The sequence below is a fragment of the Camelina sativa genome, chromosome 8 (genome assembly GCF_000633955.1).
Source record: "Camelina sativa cultivar DH55 chromosome 8, Cs, whole genome shotgun sequence".
NCBI classification, from domain to species: domain Eukaryota; kingdom Viridiplantae; phylum Streptophyta; class Magnoliopsida; order Brassicales; family Brassicaceae; genus Camelina; species Camelina sativa.
The window spans coordinates 6,034,011-6,051,613 of NC_025692.1; the positions used below are offsets into that span (position 1 = coordinate 6,034,011).

Genomic DNA, 17,603 nt, shown 5'->3' on the forward strand with positions numbered 1-17,603 from the left:
AAAAAAAAAAAAATGCAGCTCAAAGAAAAAACAAGTTAATGATGGACGAGAAAGAAGAGAACACACTTGTGCAATGATCTGAACAATATTGGAAGACAGAATAACAAGTGTCTCGACCACACTCCCGCTTGCTACATTCGCTTTACTTGTCCCCTTCTTAACAATTCTTGCATTCTTCAAAACAACGCCTACACAGAAAAAAGTCAATTACAGGGAAAAAATATTAATTTGTCATATTGGGTTCGAACTCGGGTATGGGGAGGTCAACAGTGGAGAATTTACCATCCGTACTACTGAAATTTTACGTAATTACATGTAAAAACAAACTATTTAGTTAGTTTACCCAGGTCAGGTCACCCACCTTCTTCCTTAGTAGGTCCTCCGTTGAGAAGATCCCATTCACAGATCTCGAGCATATAATGTGTTAGAGGAAGAATTGTATTAGACTCTCATGATTGCAATGATACAATATGCATTCTCTTATATAGAGATTTAGTTTCCTATTTTAAGATATATATAAATGTAAATAATATATTAGAGATAAATATAAAGATTCCTGAACTATATATTATGAATCTTCATGTAATATAAACATCCCTAAACTGGGCTAGAAGGGAAGCACGTGAAAGAGTGTTGGCAAGAGAAACAGTAAAGTGGGCTAGAAGGAAAGCACGTGAAAGAGCAGCTGTTGAAGCTCATGCAAAAGTTCAGAGAGCTGCTGTTAGGAAGGCTTCTGATGTCCGTGAGCGTGCAGAAAGAGCAGCGGTTCAAAGAGCCAAAAAAGGTCTTGCCAAAGCACGTGAAAGGGCAGCTGCAGGGGCACGAGAAAAGGCTGAGAAAGTTGCAGCAGAAGGGACTAGTGAATTCATTGAAGTGGAAGAGGACGAAGGAGACAGTGTTTGTTCTCTGAGCAGTGACGACACAAACACTCGTTCTAAACCTGAGATGGAAAGAACAATCCCGGAAGGCAGAGACAAATGTTTGAACACATTGGTTAGCTTTTCTTCATCACTTAGATTCTTTTGTTTTGACGACTGTTTGAGATATTTTTTCAGGAAAGTCAAAAGTGGAAGTTGTGGAGGATTCTGATGAAAATTAAGTTAATGGGCAAACAATGTGCGAATTGTTCAACTTTGGCAAGGTGTTCTTTTGTGAGCAAGTTTTGGCACAAGGCGGCACAGGATGAAGAGCACTGGGGGAGATTTATGATACTTGGTGGTGTTACATCATATAATCTAGTAATTTACAATATCGTATCATAAATTTAAAAATCAGATTCAGCAGATTTGTCACACTATTATTACCAAGTAACCATTTAAAATTCTTTTTTCTTTCACTAGTAATCATATAAAATTCTTTTTTTTCCACTAATGATTTAAAATCCATAGTCCCTATTCTAATTTCTAAGCCAATAATATAAGTTTTTTTGCATTAATTCAGCTAATTGGTGTATGAATATCATCAAGCTAAAAAGAGAGTAATCTGTTTTCCAGCCCATTATATTTTTAGTCTTTTTAAGCTAACACACACTTAACACCTTTGAGTACTTATGTTGTAGATTTTCTTAAACTTTCTATTAGTGATTTTGATGAGTTTAATATCCAAATATGTTTTGTTATCAGGTTGTTGCCTTTTTTTTGCGTGTTTTAACCTAATCTTCTAATCATTTTTTGCCTCAAAAAAAAAAAATAATAATAATCATAAACCATAAGATCTTAGATAACATGTGTGAAAGTAGCATATTCCCACAATTGTGATTTCACATTTTAGGTTAGTGATTGCTTACTTTGATACATTCATTCACTTATTGTCCAATTTAGTATGAATATATGAAAATACTCGAATTTTTTTAAAAATTACCTGATTTAGCAGGAATATAAGTGCATTTATTTGGAATATTGACCTTAATAACATAGTTTTTTTTTTAAAGTTAATAATTAAAAAAAAAAAAAACATTGAACGCTCGAGAAGTCGCATCTGACGGGTGAGTAGCGCGTAGCTCTCTAGCTCCACTCCGATGGTGGTAGCTTCACTTCACAATGTCGACTTCTTCTTCTTCTTTCCCTAGCTTCCCTCGCACCATTGTCTCCTACACTGTCACAACTTCACTCTTCATCGTTATCTTCCTATGCAGCGTCTTCCTCTTCACTAGACGCACTCTCGAACCTTCTCTCCAACCTTACCACGCCGCCGACATCCCTCTCTCCGCCGCCGATCCACCCCGTCCCACGCCCCTCCTCCCTCAAATCGAGCCTCACGAACACGATGCTACCGATGTTAACGTCACCGTGGAAACAAATCCAAAGGGGGAAGGCGATTCACGCCGCGGCGATGACGTCGCGGTAGAGACTGAGCTGAAACTGAAAGATGTGGAAGATTCGACGAAAACTGAGCCGGAAGAAGAAGAAGAAGAAGGAGGAGGAGAATCTCGCGTCGAAGACAAAGTTGAATCTGTAGACCAGGCGGTGGTTGAGAAGATGAGAGGCTGTGATTTGTATAGGGGATCATGGGTTAAGGACGATGCTGAGTATCCATTGTATCAGCCTGGATCGTGTCCTTATGTTGACGAAGCTTTTGATTGCCAGAGGAATGGGAGGCGTGATTCTGGCTATCTCAATTGGAGATGGAAGCCTGACGGTTGTGATCTCCCACGGTATAATAGCTTTTCGAATTGACCAGCATTAAAGTTTCTAATTTTTCACATTACATTGTTCATGATTGTTGTCGAATCTTACGATTGAAATGTAAGTTAGGGACTGCCATGTAGCTTTGTGCTGGTTGTGTTCATGAGTTGAATTGTCCTATTAGCTGATTGTGAAGCTAAGGTTATTTGAACATATAAGCTCTCTTAAATGCGAATATTGTAACTCTACATACAACTTTAATGGGGGATTCCTGTGTGTTCACTGTTCAGTAATCGTGGCTTCTGCTTTCTCCTTATACAAAAAGAGCAATAATGAATGCTTAGTCCTTGATCATACATGCTGTCACACTTTAGATAGCAGAAACACCTCATGTACAATTTCTGTTTGTGCATAGAATGTATTTATCCCCTTTTTTTATTGACTTTCCAATCATAGGTTTAATGCTACAGACTTCTTGGTGAAGCTACGAGGTAAAAGTTTGTTGTTGGTTGGAGATTCTATGAACCGTAACCAGTTTGAATCAATGCTTTGCGTTCTCCGAGAAGGTTTATCCGATAAGAGTAGAATGTACGAGGTTTATGGCCATAATATAACAAAGGGGAGAGGCTACTTTGTCTTCAAGTTTGAAGTAAGTCCACTCTTCTGCTCATTGTTGCCTGTTTTTTCGATTGAATGTTCACTGGTATTCTGGTGATCTACACTGCTTGTAATTTGGTGCTGGAATAGGCAACAGAGTTACGATTGAAGTAACCCCAATATACTGTTCTTTTAATATGGATCCTCTGGAGTTTATTAGAACTCCCAGGACCCCTTTTTGTGACCGTTAATTTTTGTTGCATTAATTGACATATTTTTGTTTGAGACAGTATCCATTTGTGTGCATCTTTTTTCTATTGGTTAAATTGGGGTTAAGATGTGTTATAATGTCTGACAGGATTTCAATTGCACAGTAGCGTTTGTGAGGTCACATTTTCTTGTAAGGGAAGGAGTTAGAGCAAATGCTCAAGGAAACACTAATCCGACCCTTTCGATTGATCGCATTGACAAGTCACATGCTAAATGGAAGCGAGCTGACATCCTTGTCTTTAACACTGGACATTGGTGGGTTCATGGAAAGACCGCCAGAGGGTATGGTTCTTCCCGTTCCTGCTTGCTTTATCACAATTCTTCACAAATGTTGACTTAATCAGAGAATTTCCAAATACCAAACTCGAGATGTAGGGTAAATTTATTTTCAGCTGTAGTATCCATTATAGTTTCTGAATTTCTCATCTAAAAGCTTGATTTTACTGGTGCATCCCATTGTACTTTTGTTTCATGACACCTCTCTAGAGAAGGACGAGCCATAAATGGTATATGACATGGTGAATAATAACTAGTGCAGGAAAAACTACTACAAAGAAGGTGATTACATCTACCCGAAATTCGATGCGACTGAAGCATACAGAAGGTCGTTGAAGACTTGGGCAAAATGGATTGACCAGAATGTGAATCCCAAAAAGCAGCTTGTATTTTACCGCGGATACTCCTCTGCCCATTTTCGGTAATCCCTGATCTTTTATTTACCTCCCGAAATCTTTTATTAGTAACAAACTAGTTCATTTCGGTTTTAGCTCTTAGGTTCAGATTTGTTTTGGTTTGTTTTATAAGTCACCCGCATGCACTCTTGTTGCGGTTTTCTTACAGAAGAGTTAAGTTCTTCAGCGTATTCTGTGTCTTGACTTGAACAGGGGAGGTGAGTGGGACTCGGGAGGGTCATGCAATGGGGAGGTAGAACCGGTAAAGAAAGGTTCAATCCTGGATTCCTATCCTTTGAAAATGAAAATAGTCGAGGAAGCCATAAAGGAGATGCAGATTCCTGTGATTCTCCTAAACGTGACAAAGCTGACTAATTTCCGCAAAGACGGACATCCATCAATCTATGGTAAGACCAACACAGAAGGTAAAAAAGTGTCAACAAAGCGACAGGATTGCAGCCACTGGTGTCTGCCAGGAGTTCCCGATGTTTGGAACAATCTTATATACGCGTCTTTGCTCCTTCAACCACATTAGGAGAACAAATGACCAATTCAGTCGTCTTTGCTCCTTCAACCACATTCAGTCGTCACTGTTGTTAGCAGTGACATCAAAATTTTGTGTATTTTATCACGAAAAGTAGTTTTTTTGTACTTCTATGTAGAGGTGTGAACAAACGGATATAGGACGAGATTTTCAGTTTTTAATGGAAAATATTTTTTTCATAATTCTCAAATCAGCCAACAAAATCTCAAAGACGTATTGAAAGTTGAAACTATAACAAAAATTTAAAGAAAAACTAGCAGCAAAGCAACCAATGATGACTCGACACTCCATTTTCATGGTGACATCTTCTTCTTCAAACTCTTGATCGTCTTCACTCCTCTACGTGCAGCGGGTTTCGCTTTCTTCTTCGTCCTCCTGGAAGCCAACTCCCTCACTGGGCCAGCCGGGATTCCTTTCTTCAGAGCACTTCCTCTGGGAGTAGCAGACGGAGGCAACCTCAAATCTTGTGGAGGTAGAGGGCAATGAGGTTTCCACACCAAATTGTTCTTCATTGCGAATCTTACTCTCTTTGAGCTCTTCTCACTGCTCGGGCCGGCTAAGCTTGTCTCTGCTGCATCTCTGTTAACAACAGTAGTATCTTCTTGCACTTCCCCTTTGTTCTCTCTTTTCCTCTTCTTGGACTTTTTGGTTATTGACACAGGTTCTGCTACTTCACAGACACTTGCAACCTCACATTTTGACGGACTCATTTCAGATGCAATCTTCTCAAACTCCTGTCGAAGATCCGATATCATAGTTTCATCAAAAGCTTCATCTTTCTTACCAAGATCGATAACATCATCATCCATAACAGCATCCTCCTTGGCACTGCATTTTTTAGTCTTTGAAGAACATTTCTTCAAACCCTTTTTCTTCGAAGAAGACCCATTTGCAACAATCTTCTTAGACTTAGAAACAGCATTTGATTCAGACTCAGACACGGGAACCAACTCAGGCACTTCATCGTTACCAGGACGAGAAACTTCTGTGATAGAAACTTCGATACCGGAACACGACATATCCTTCTCCAACTGCAAGAACTCCTTGTGAATAGCAAATATAGCTTTCCTACTACCCTGATGGCAATCCGGAGAAGAACCCATCTCATAAAACCTCTTTGCAAACTCCATAGACAAAGCAATAGATCCCAAAACCACTACATCATCATCCTCAGGCACTTCATCACTCCCAGATTTTTTAATTAACAACAGCTTCTTCCCCATCTTCAGTAACTCATCAAACAAATTACTCTTAATCTTCCCAACCAAGATCTTATCATTAACAACACCCAAAATCTTAACAAAAGGAGCAATAAGGAGTTCCAAAACCTCCCTCTTTAGTGGAAGAAACGGTCTAAGCTCCTCAACAAAAGCAGAAGCTATATGATAGTTAACACCATTCCCTTGAAACTTATCACCAGCAAGAAACGTACCATCGAACAAAACACTCATCAAACGACGAGTTAATTCCAAATCCCACGAGTTGCTATCAAGCAGAGAGAAGAACCCATTCAAAAACCTTCGAATCAAGAGGTAGAACTTATCTAACCTGAGGCGATCAATGCGTGACCACTCACGACGCATGGTGAACAAGAAGACGGTGAAGTAATGGAGAGACAAAGGAAGAGGAAGGGAATGAAGAGCAGAGGAGAGACGATCGATGAGTTCTGATTGGTAAAGAGACTTATCGGCATGCCAGATGCAGTAGAAGATTCCTTGCCATAGCTTCTTCATGTCTTCATCGGAGATTTCGGTTTGTTCAGGGAGCCAAGTACCAAGAACGGTTCGTAAGGATCTGTCGCGGATGGTTTGTTTACAAGAAGCAAGCTTTTTTATCAGCGATTTACAGTCTTCTTCAATGGGTAATGATTGCTCTGCCTGCACAACTCGGTTGCGTTTCACCATTACTGCTATCGAACTCTGGGGAGGTGACGGCAGATTCTGGGGTGGGGGAAGTTGAAGAAGAAGAAGAAGAGGACGTAATAAGGGTTAGGGTTTAGCTTTTTTGTTTCTTTCATTTTGTTTGTTTTTTTTTACATTTTAACCCCTCATCTTTAGAATTGTTTTTCTTTGATCTCCAAATCATTCCGTAGGTTAAATTTTATGAAAATTAAAATTCTTTGGAAAGTAGCTATTGTTTTTTTTCTTCCCTTAAATTGTAGATCTTATTTTCAAATTTTTGAAAAACGAACTTATTTTAAAAGGAAAAATCTTTTTTCAAAATATTCTCATGGCATAAAAAGAAAATGACATTGCATAAAATTAGTAATTAAATATTCCATATATTTTTCTGCTATTCATCAATAACTTATTTAGTAAATAAATAAATATATCTATATATATATCAAATTTTGATGTGAAAAAAAAACATTTTTTAAATAAATGGTTTATTTTAGATTGGATCTGAGATATAATTGATTGGGACATTAAATTCAAATTCAAAGGTGTAATAAGCACGAGGGTTATACATCACTAAAATAATATTTGAAGGCCAAATATACGAAATAGTAAAGAGAATAAGGTACTCCAAAAAAAAATATTTGAAAAGTTCAATTGAATTTAAAAAGACAAAGGAAAGAAGAAATGTAAAAAAAAAAAAAAAAAAAGAGAGAAAAATGGAATAAAACAAAGGTGTCTTTCCTTCTTTGTGTTCTTCGTCATCGTCTCTGACGCTCCCCTCCCATCCCATTCTTCTCTTCTTCGAAGCTTCGACGGAGACGACTTTTCTTTACTCTCCCTTTCACGCCCAGTGAGTTCTATTTCTTCAATCCTTCTTTCGTTGGTTTTTTCTTTTTTGTCGCGTCAATTCAGTGATGTTGGGTTGCTTGGTTCTATTAGCCAAATTAGCTCCGATCGTTTGTTGGAATTGGATCTATCTCACATAGCACTGAGAGTAAAATTTCGTATTGTAATCAGAAATTTTAAGGTAGCTTGTCAAATCCATGAGAATTGCAAATGTTATGGCGTGATATTTGTGGCTAGAGTTTTTTTAAGTCATTAGACCTCATCGAGAGCTTGTAGCAAAACTTACATATCTGTGTCTTCCTTCTCTCAATTGATTGTGTACAAGCCAAAAAGCTACAGTAGAATTATATGTGAGAAAGGAGTCAGAGGACGGCTCCTATTCTCTCTGTTTGGTGCTAAATTGTGTCATTTCTTCTCCATTTTAAGGCGTAGGCTCGTTTCAGAAATAGAGAGGGTGAGTTTGAATCATATCTTTTGATCCCAAGTTTTCTTGCTTTAGGGTTTCAAATTTAGTATCCAATTATTCTTTTCAATAAAGTAGTCGTGTACTTAGACAACTTAATTGGGTTTAGCTGTCAATGTCTATGTGATTGTGAGCTCATATTAGGCCGTATGTATGGCAATCCCACATGTTGCATATGCTGGCCACGTTACCACTTTCTTCTGTTCTTTTATCCCTGTCCATAACAGGTTAACACTGCTCCTATTTGCTTCTCTGATCCTGACCTGACAGAAAAAAATTCTGCAAATTTCAGGTTTTTCAAAGTACAAGATGAGTAAAGTTAACAGTGAGGAATCTTCTAGTGGCCAGAAATTGTTGAAGGAGGTTGAGTCAATAAGCGAAGCTCTGTATGTGAATAAGAATCCTAGGGGTTCAGTTTCTAGTCCTAACAAGGCTCCAACAAAACCTTTGAATCGTAGCCACTTGGCTGACACTCACAAGGAGAAGAAATCGTTTTGGAACTGGCCTCTCAGAGCACTCTCTCATGTCCGAAATCGCCGGTTCAATTGTTGTTTCTCTGCCCAAGTCCTTTCCATTGAAGGTTTACCCCCTATATTCCAGGATCTTTCTCTCACTGTGCACTGGAAACGTCGTGATGAATCTTTAAGCACTCGTCCTGCTAAAGTTTCCAACGGAAGAGCTGAGTTCAAGGACAAGATGACACATACGTGCTCGGTTTACGGAAGCAGAAGCGGACCTCATCACTCAGCTAAGTATGAAGCTAAGCATTTCTTGTTGTATGTCTCTCTGGTTGGATCTCCTGAGGTTGACTTCGGAAAACATCGAATGGATCTCACTAAGTTGCTTCCTCTCACACTTGAGGAGTTGCAGGATGATAAAAGCTCGGGTAATTGGTCAACAACATATCAGTTGACTGGAAAGGCTAGTGGTGCTACTCTAACCATGAGTTTTGGGTACACTGTTGTTGGGGATACTCGTAATCCTGCTTCATCAGGTAGCAGTCAAATTTTACGCAGTTCTTCAAATGTACAACAAACTAGTAATAACACAGGGTTGGCAAGAACGATTACTGCAAAGTCTAGTCTAGGGAATGGAATGTCCACGTCTCGGCGTTATGATCATGGTATTGTTAACAAAGACGCGCATTCTACATCCCAGAATATGGAGGAAATTAAAGATCTTCATGAAGTTTTGCCCGCTGCAAAATCTGACCTGGTCGATTCTGTAAACATTTTGTATCAGAAATTGGATGAGGAGAAGATGGGTCCAGTAACTGATTCTCAGTTCGAATTTGATGTTGTCACTAAACACATTGAACCTTTTGAGTCAGTGTCTCGTGACAAAGAAGATGCAAATGCACTTCAAAGCAAGCCTCTGGTGGCCTGGAATGAAGCTGGTGTTCCGTTTGAGGAAATAAAGAAAGCTGACGAAGTTCCTACTGCTCAAAGTGACGAAGTTGGTACAGAAAATTTTCCTTGGGAAAAGTCCTTGGTAAAAGGTAATGAAACTGATACCCCTTTTGAAGACACAAAAAAAGCTGGTGAAGTTCCTACTGCTGGAAGTGACGAAGTTGGTACAAAAAATTTGTCTCCAGAAGAGCCCTTGGTAAATGGTAATGAAACGGATGTTCCTTTTGAGGAATTAATGAAACCTGTTGAAGCTACTATTGCTAGTGGTGAAGAAGGTGTTGAGAGTGGTACAGAAAATGTCCTTCCAGAAGAGGGGAACAAAGATTCTCTAAAGGACGCGGAAAGTGTTGTTACTCAAGATGCTGAAGAGGTAATAAACGGTGAGAGAGACTTGAAAGAAATGATAATGAAAGATCTTGAATCAGCTTTGAAAAGTGTAGAAATGTTGGAAGCAACGGCGTCAGAAGACGAAGAAGATCAAGAAAATCATGGAGACGGAGATACATGTTTTCTAACACCAATTAAGGAACCAGCACCATCAAGTTCGAGAGATGTGGCTGAATCTGTGGCAAGTGAGTTCTTAGACATGCTAGGTATCGAACACAGCCCTTTTGGTCTAAGTTCTGAGACTGAACCTGAGTCCCCAAGGGAGCGCCTGTTAAGAGAATTTGAAATGGAAACCCTAGCTGCCGGTTCTCTGTTTGATTTTAGTATCGAAGCTGATGATCCCCAAATGGAATTTGATGAGAACTTCTCGAAAGAGTATGAATCGGATTTTGAAGAAGGTTTTGATCTGGCATCCCTCGTTCATGATATAGAAGAAGAGTACCAATTGGAATCTCAAGCAAGAGTTAGCGAACCCAGGGCCAAAATGTTGGAAGGCTTGGAAACGGAATCGCTGATGCGTGAGTGGGGTATGAATGAAAACACATTTCAGAACTCTCCGCCTCACAATGGTCATAATGCGTTTCATCCAGCTGATTTTCCAGTGAAAGAGCCATTTGATTTGCCTCCTCTTGGAGATGGCCTGGGTCCAGTTGTGCAGACAAAGAATGGAGGATTCTTGCGGTCAATGAATCCCTTACTGTTCAGGAATTCCAAAGCTGGAGGCAGCTTGATCATGCAAGTGTCAACTCCAGTGGTGGTGCCTGCTGAGATGGGCTCTGGTATCATGGAGATTCTTCAGAAACTAGCCACTGCTGGAATTGAGAAGCTCTCGATGCAGGCAAATAAAGTAATGCCTTTGGACGATATAACAGGGAAAACCATGGAAGAGGTGTTGTGGGAAACTTCACCTGCAATTGACGGTGGGGACAGGTTTGCATCAATCTTATCATCACTCGTTTTGATTTCATGAAAGGTTTACATGAAAATTGTGCTTAACACAGCTTTTCTTACTAGTTGAATGTATTTGGTTTATCTTCTCAATGCAGGGATCATATATCAGAGCATGAATCTGATGATACAGCTTGTTTTGTGAGGGGAGGTGAAAAACGAACATCATTCGCAGCTAAGCCAAAAAAGTTTGGTTCAAGCTCTGGTAACAATAACTCTGACTCGGAGTATGTGTCACTTGAAGATCTTGCTCCTTTGGCTATGGATCAGATTGAAGCACTTTCTTTGGAAGGATTGAGAATACAATCAGGAATGTCAGATGAGGATGCACCCTCAGACATCACTGCACAATCTATTGGAGATATCTCAGCTTTCCAGGGGAAAAGTGGGTGCGTTGGTCTAGAAGGTGCTGCCGGGTTACAGCTTCTGAACGTAAAAAATGATGGGGACGATGATGATGGTTTAATGGGACTCTCCTTGACTCTTGATGAGTGGATGAAGTTAGATTCAGGGGACATTGGTGACGAAGACGAAATAAATGAGCGAACTTCCAAAATTTTGGCTGCCCATCATGCTAACCCACTAAACTTTATCCGTAAAGGATCAAAAGGTGAGAAAAGAAAGGGGAAAAAGGGAAGGAAATGTGGTTTACTGGGGAATACCTTCACCGTAGCACTAATGGTCCAGCTCCGAGATCCACTAAGGAACTATGAGCCAGTAGGAGCTCCTATGCTTTCTCTTATCCAAGTTGAGAGATTGTTCGTCCCTCCAAAGCCCAAAATCTACAGCACAGTTTCAGAGCTGAGGAAAACGGATGAAGAGGATGAGGAAGCGGAGGCAAGTGGTGCAGTCAAAGAAGAGAAAACGATGGAGGAACAAGGGATCCCTCAGTACAGAATCTCAGAGGTACACCTTACTGGTATGAAGAGCGAGACCGATAAAAAGCCATGGGGAATCACGAGTCAGCTGCAGCAGGTACAGTCTGGTTCAAGGTGGTTGATGGCTAATGGAATGGGGAAAGGGAACAGCAAGCTTCCTCTTATAAAACCAAAACCGGGTTTCACGAAGGCTGGTGACAAGTTGTGGAGTGTCTCTGGTTCTGGGTCTAAATGGAAAGAGCTTGGGAAAATGGGAAAGTTGAACACACACGTGCGAAATCCGAATGTGATAATGCCAAAATGAAATTAAAGAAGTAGCATGTATCTGCTTTGTGTTTATTGATGCTAAGCAAAAGTATGTTATGTGGTGTGGTGGATGTTGTAGATTCACTTCAATTGTTGCATCTGTTTTAATATTATGTGTGTCTAGTTTAGGTTTTGCGGATCAAACTAATCCCTGTTTGTGGTACAGTTAAGAGATCNGAGAAAAGAAAGGGGAAAAAGGGAAGGAAATGTGGTTTACTGGGGAATACCTTCACCGTAGCACTAATGGTCCAGCTCCGAGATCCACTAAGGAACTATGAGCCAGTAGGAGCTCCTATGCTTTCTCTTATCCAAGTTGAGAGATTGTTCGTCCCTCCAAAGCCCAAAATCTACAGCACAGTTTCAGAGCTGAGGAAAACGGATGAAGAGGATGAGGAAGCGGAGGCAAGTGGTGCAATCAAAGAAGAGAAAACGATGGAGGAACAAGGGATCCCTCAGTACAGAATCTCAGAGGTACACCTTACTGGTATGAAGAGCGAGACCGATAAAAAGCCATGGGGAATCACGAGTCAGCTGCAGCAGGTACAGTCTGGTTCAAGGTGGTTGATGGCTAATGGAATGGGGAAAGGGAACAGCAAGCTTCCTCTTATAAAACCAAAACCGGGTTTCACGAAGGCTGGTGACAAGTTGTGGAGTGTCTCTGGTTCTGGGTCTAAATGGAAAGAGCTTGGGAAAATGGGAAAGTTGAACACACACGTGCGAAATCCGAATGTGATAATGCCAAAATGAAATTAAAGAAGTAGCATGTATCTGCTTTGTGTTTATTGATGCTAAGCAAAAGTATGTTATGTGGTGTGGTGGATGTTGTAGATTCACTTCAATTGTTGCATCTGTTTTAATATTATGTGTGTCTAGTTTAGGTTTTGCGGATCAAACTAATCCCTGTTTGTGGTACAGTTAAGAGATCAATGGAACAAATTACCAATAGTTTAGATTTATGTTCTTGCCATAATGCTCGACATATAGGGCAAGAGTTATGTGTTCCATCAAAACAGGGAGGAGTTTCCGACGGCTTAGCAGAAGATCAAACCTCAGGGTTACAATAAGATTTCTAAGTAAAACTTTATGTCAATATGGTTGATATGGCAATCTATCATGTATGCTGCTGTATGATAGTCGTCTATATAGGTTTGTGTAACAAACCGAAGATTTGTTTGCATGTGTGGAGTGGTCAGATATGTTAAGAATTTCAAGACAACTAGATTTTAACCCGCCATATACTGTGTACATATAAATTGTTTATATTTTATATTGTTTTTGTTTGTTAAATATTGGATATTTTACAAATAGAGAAATAACTAAATTTTTCGATTGTTTGTACGGTTACATGTTTATAATAATTTTTAACCCGCAATATACTTCATGACCATTTGTTTGTTATATTTTGTTTGTTTTGTTTAGTGTTTCAGATTTTATTTTGATTTTAATTATTATGACAAAAAATAAGGTATCTAATACAGAATAAGTTATTTATACGCTGTGATTAAGTCACATTTTTCCTAAATAATTTAATTATTTTATCCAATCTTATTTAAATCAACTTAATTTTCTATATCAAATATTCTAATATTAATAGTGTTGACAAATAATAAAATAAGGATTTAACCCGTGTTAACACAAATTTAATGATACTTTATTAGTTCCAACATAACCATATTATATAGTATTTTAATTTTTTTAATTTTCCATGTTCGTAATATTTTAAAATTTTATTAATTTTATATATATTAATTATAATATTTAAAGAAATTTTATCGGAGTTTTTCTTATGTTAAGAATCAAAGCTCATAGGTTTTGAAAAATAAAATAGGAATCAAATTGTTGTTTTATTTGTTTGCAAAGGATTCAGAGATAAAAAAATCTTCAATACCCAATAGAAGATATGATTAAATATATCATTGTTTTTATTTCCATATTGATTTTAGTTAGAATGGAATGTAAAATATTTAGGAAACAAAATCTGAAGTAATGCTATTTTGAAAATTTTATAGGGATTAATTTTGTAAATAAGTTTTTAAATAAGTATAAATAAAAGGGTAGAACCAAAAATGTAATTAAAAAATGTATATATAGATTTGTGTGTTAAAAGTAGTGAAATCTTTATTGTTGTTGTTATTACATAAGCTTTCATTCAAAACAAATCGAGTTCTCTTATTGAATAGGATGTATAATTTGTGAATGATGAATAATTCTTAACATTATAATGAAAATATTGGTATGATGGAAGTTAGTTCCACCAGTTGGTACGAACAGGTACAATCACTCGGTCTCCCACTAGATTAGGTGGGAACGTTCCACAAAATCAAGTAAAAATAATGTAGGATAATGTACGCTAAGTTATGTCAAATTCAATACAAGAGAGATAGAGAGATAGAGTTTTACGACGACAACAGAGACAGAAGATGGGAATCACATAAAACAAATATGTTTTAAGATTAACTAGCTAACAACCCGCACTATATGCGAGATAAATCTATGCAGATAAAATTAAAGCTATGAGTAAAGTTATTTTTTAGGATCTAAAATTTGTTTGTGTAAAACCCGTGAGAATATGTTTAGATCAATTTCCTATAATAATGATTATTGTGATAATTTTACTTTGGAAACTTTAAATATGGGAATAGTAATCAATTTTTTTTAATAGGTGAATAAATTCCGGTTTTGAAAACATTTTAGATTTAATGATTTTATAGTTTAATAATTAAATATGTTATAAAATTATTAAAATAAATTTTAAAATTGAAATGTTAGATTTTTTAATTAATTGTAAAAGAATATTTCTTAATCCTTCAATGACAATTATGTGTAAATATTATAAAAATGAGAACAATAAATTCATTAGTGTTTAGAGCTTACAAAATAAAAAGAAGAAAGGGTTTGGCAGTTTGAAAAGCAATTCCGCAATCTCCCAAACAAAGACAGTGCTGCTCTGTGCAAGTGAAGTCACCACCAGTTGCTCTTCTTTCAAGTGCCAAGCTTTCTTTTCCACTTAACTTCTCTTTATTTTCTCGAATAGGGATCGATCTCCTCACCTAAAAATGTATAATTTAGATACAGCTCAAGTCAGAAATAAATTAGAAGAAAAAAAAGACAGCAAAAATAATTTACCGGCGGCAAGAATCAGGTCCGACATGTCCAACTTTTGTCTCCTTGGCTCTGGTTCCTCATCAGGTTCCTCATCAGACTCATCATCACACTCCATGTGAGAGAAATAGTCAAAACCAAACACCAAAGCATCCCAAGAGTATGGATCTCGCTTTTGAAATCGAAGAAGCTCGAGAAAACCGTCAAGGACAGTCTCCATTAAGGCACCATTCTTGGTCATCTCTTGGCAATGCATAAATACTCGGGCATACACAAAAACAAGCTGGGATAACAAAGGCTCCTAGGATCATCACTTTTCCACATAAACTCAAATCGAGGGTCCTTCATCAATTTGGACGAAAAATACAACCCATACCGCGCCACAAACTGCGCTGTGAGCTTCATGACACCAAGTTCCTTGAGCGTCGTCCCTTCAGGAGGTGTAATCATATCAATAGAGCGAGGTCCTGGAGGCTTCATCCTACCCTTGGATGGAGGAGGCCTATGATCGGGTAGTGGATGACCTACACACTCACGGTATTCAGATAGCTTCTGCTGGTAAATTGCGTGACAAGGGTGTGAGCTCCTCAAGAAGCCGAATCTTGTATCACCCACATTACAGTCCCTGACCAGCCTCTCAAACTCCAACCCCTCCTGGGAAACTAAAAGTGCCGTTTTCTCAATGAGAATGTTGACATCTAGACGTGGCTTGAAGATTGTTACAACCGCCGGAGCTTGGTTTTGCCCCGGCTGGAAACGACTCTGTGTTGAAGTGGACAACTCTCTCTACAACGAGAAAAAGGGTATATTTATTAAAACATTAAAAACCAAATCAAATTTTGACGCATGAATATCAAAATCATAGGAAACATTAAAAGATGAGTGGGGAGAAAACGTTACCGGATGATTCGACTCGTCGTCCATAGAAGGGGGTGGAAGCTGACCACTAGGTCCCGGTGGAGGTCTTACAGGCATATCAGGATGGGTTTGTGGCGGTGGGATTAGCGACAACGTTGAAAGGTGTTGAAGTGGCGGCACGTGAGAAGAAGAATCTCTATTCTCCAAGTAAGCAAAATAGTCAACACAACCCACAAAAGCAGGCACATGAACCATCCCAGCCACCGTTTCGAAATTTAGATGATCGAAAAAACCACCAAGAAGGGTTTGCATATAAGCAGCACCCCTCTCGCTCTGCATTTGGGAACGGTTTAATACTCTAGTATACGCAACAACGAGGTGTGTGAAATAATCACGCCTGCCATCAGTTTCCTTCATAAACTCAAAACGAGGGTTCATAGTCACTCTCTTCACCAACTCTGCCAAAAAAACATGCCATACCGAGCCACAAACTGAGCTGTGAGCTTAATAGTAGCAAGTTCCAAGAGCGTGATGCCTTGGGGAGGTTTCAATGAAAATCTGTGAGGTGCTAGAGGGTGACGCAGGGACGATAATGGAGGAACGATAACAACACGAACAGACTCATCAGTAGCTGGAGCATCATCAGGTTGGACATTCTGAGCTGATCCATCTTCTTGATTCCGAAAACGAGCACGGTATTCAGTAAGCTTGAGCTGGTAATATGCGTGAAAAGTGTGGTTTGGACTTCTCAAGAAGTCGTATCTTGGATCCCCCTTCCCAGCGAGCAAGACCTTCTTCTCCACCTCCACGCCCAGTTTGGAAACCATCTGTGCGCAATATTCTCAACAAGAATTTTGATTTGGGGAGGTGGCTCAGTGATTGCTACATCCATATTTTTGTTTTGTTTTCTAAAATAAAAAAATAGCTAGGTTAGATTAACGCGGCTATAAACAAGGAAAGCCCAAGAATATATCCATGGGAAAAGGTGGAACTACTGTGAGAGAAACAGATTGATAGGAAAAAGTTCGAGATATAGTTAGAAAAGAGATAAGAAACCCCGTCGTACCTCAGCCGAGAAGGAAAAACCCCGCAGCAAGAACCGCCGTGACGTTGCAAAGGAGCGGAGAACGGACGACTTCGATATCTAAATTCCAATGCTTGGATTCGAAGAAATTCCATCCACTTAGCGAAGAAATATAAAACCGAGCCCTAGGCTACTGTTCCGATTTTCCAGTGGGCCATTATTATTTGGGCTTATCATTTCGGTCCATAATAAAGGATAGGTTTTCCTACCCGTATAGTATTTTTGGTGTCAATTTATATTCGTACTCAGATAGTCAGATTTAATTTAAATTTTGTTTTGTTTTGTTGTAGAGATTCCGTTCTAAAAAAATGTAACTCCCTAGATTCGAAACCGAGGTACAAGATTGTTTTTAACCATGCTTTAACCAATTGAGTCAACAGCCTTATTCAAATTAAAAATAAAACTTTAAAGTTTATAATTGTCTATACTTTGTAAACAAACAAAAAAAACAATCTATTGGAGATATCTAGTGGGTGCGTTGGTCTAGATTCTAGAAGGTGCTGCCGGGTTACAGCTTCTTGACATAAAAAATGATGGGGACGATGATGATGGTTTAATGGGACTCTCCTTGACTCTTGATGAGTGGATGAAGTTAGATTCAGGGGACATTGGTGACGAAGACGAAATAAATGAGCGAACTTCCAAAATTGTTGCATCTGTTTTAATATTATGTGTGTCTAGTCTAGTTTAGGTTTTGCGGATCAAACTAATCCCTGTT

At 38.7% G+C, this 17,603-nt stretch overlaps 4 protein-coding genes across 6 annotated transcripts in view; 2 read left to right on the forward strand and 2 right to left on the reverse strand.

Moving 5' to 3' along the window:
• The window catches only part of LOC104706404, a 2,912-nt gene extending 2,352 nt beyond the window's left edge, over nucleotides 1–560 (reverse strand). Inside the window, exons 1-2 of one of the 2 annotated variants that reach the window (XR_002032971.1) lie at nucleotides 344–560; nucleotides 67–188 (exon numbers count right to left, since the gene is read on the reverse strand). The gene's annotated coding sequence lies outside the window, so the exon portion shown is untranslated. The remainder of the gene's footprint in view (nucleotides 1–66; nucleotides 189–343) is intronic. The other variant, XR_002032967.1, reaches the window with a different exon arrangement.
• Nucleotides 1,963–4,748, forward strand: LOC104706406 (protein trichome birefringence-like 5). Its single transcript, XM_010422599.2, has 5 exons — nucleotides 1,963–2,653; nucleotides 3,081–3,273; nucleotides 3,580–3,773; nucleotides 4,030–4,188; nucleotides 4,376–4,748. The coding sequence occupies exons 1-5, from the start codon at nucleotides 2,040–2,042 to the stop codon at nucleotides 4,695–4,697; spliced, it is 1,482 nt and encodes a 493-aa protein (XP_010420901.1). The 5' UTR covers nucleotides 1,963–2,039; the 3' UTR covers nucleotides 4,698–4,748.
• Nucleotides 4,846–6,700, reverse strand: LOC104706405 (ribosomal RNA processing protein 1 homolog). The gene has a single exon (XM_010422598.1). The coding sequence runs from the start codon at nucleotides 6,608–6,610 to the stop codon at nucleotides 5,000–5,002; it is 1,611 nt and encodes a 536-aa protein (XP_010420900.1). The 5' UTR covers nucleotides 6,611–6,700; the 3' UTR covers nucleotides 4,846–4,999.
• Nucleotides 7,304–12,795, forward strand: LOC104706407 (protein PLASTID MOVEMENT IMPAIRED 1-RELATED 1-like). Of its 2 annotated transcripts, XM_010422600.2 has the most exons (4): nucleotides 7,304–7,454; nucleotides 8,206–10,639; nucleotides 10,756–11,303; nucleotides 12,053–12,795. In XM_010422600.2, exons 2-4 carry the CDS (start codon nucleotides 8,223–8,225, stop codon nucleotides 12,586–12,588), a joined length of 3,501 nt encoding a protein of 1,166 aa, XP_010420902.1. In that variant the 5' UTR covers nucleotides 7,304–7,454; nucleotides 8,206–8,222; the 3' UTR covers nucleotides 12,589–12,795. The 2 variants fall into 2 exon arrangements, with proteins under 2 accessions (XP_010420902.1, XP_010420903.1); XM_010422601.2 differs by lacking the exon at nucleotides 12,053–12,795 and having other exon boundaries at nucleotides 10,756–11,969.

Coding starts and splice junctions, on each gene's coding strand:
- LOC104706406 (XM_010422599.2), top strand. CDS start 2,040: ATGTCGACTTCTTCTTCTTCTTTCCCTAGCTTCCCTCGCACCATTGTC. Junction 2,654..3,080: donor GACGGTTGTGATCTCCCACG/GTATAATAGCTT, acceptor TTCCAATCATAG/GTTTAATGCTACAGACTTCT. Junction 3,274..3,579: donor ACTTTGTCTTCAAGTTTGAA/GTAAGTCCACTC, acceptor AATGTCTGACAG/GATTTCAATTGCACAGTAGC.
- LOC104706405 (XM_010422598.1), bottom strand. CDS start 6,610: ATGGTGAAACGCAACCGAGTTGTGCAGGCAGAGCAATCATTACCCATT.
- LOC104706407 (XM_010422600.2), top strand. CDS start 8,223: ATGAGTAAAGTTAACAGTGAGGAATCTTCTAGTGGCCAGAAATTGTTG. Junction 10,640..10,755: donor GCAATTGACGGTGGGGACAG/GTTTGCATCAAT, acceptor TTCTCAATGCAG/GGATCATATATCAGAGCATG. Junction 11,304..12,052: donor GAAAAAGGGAAGGAAATGTG/GTTTACTGGGGA, acceptor GAAGGAAATGTG/GTTTACTGGGGAATACCTTC.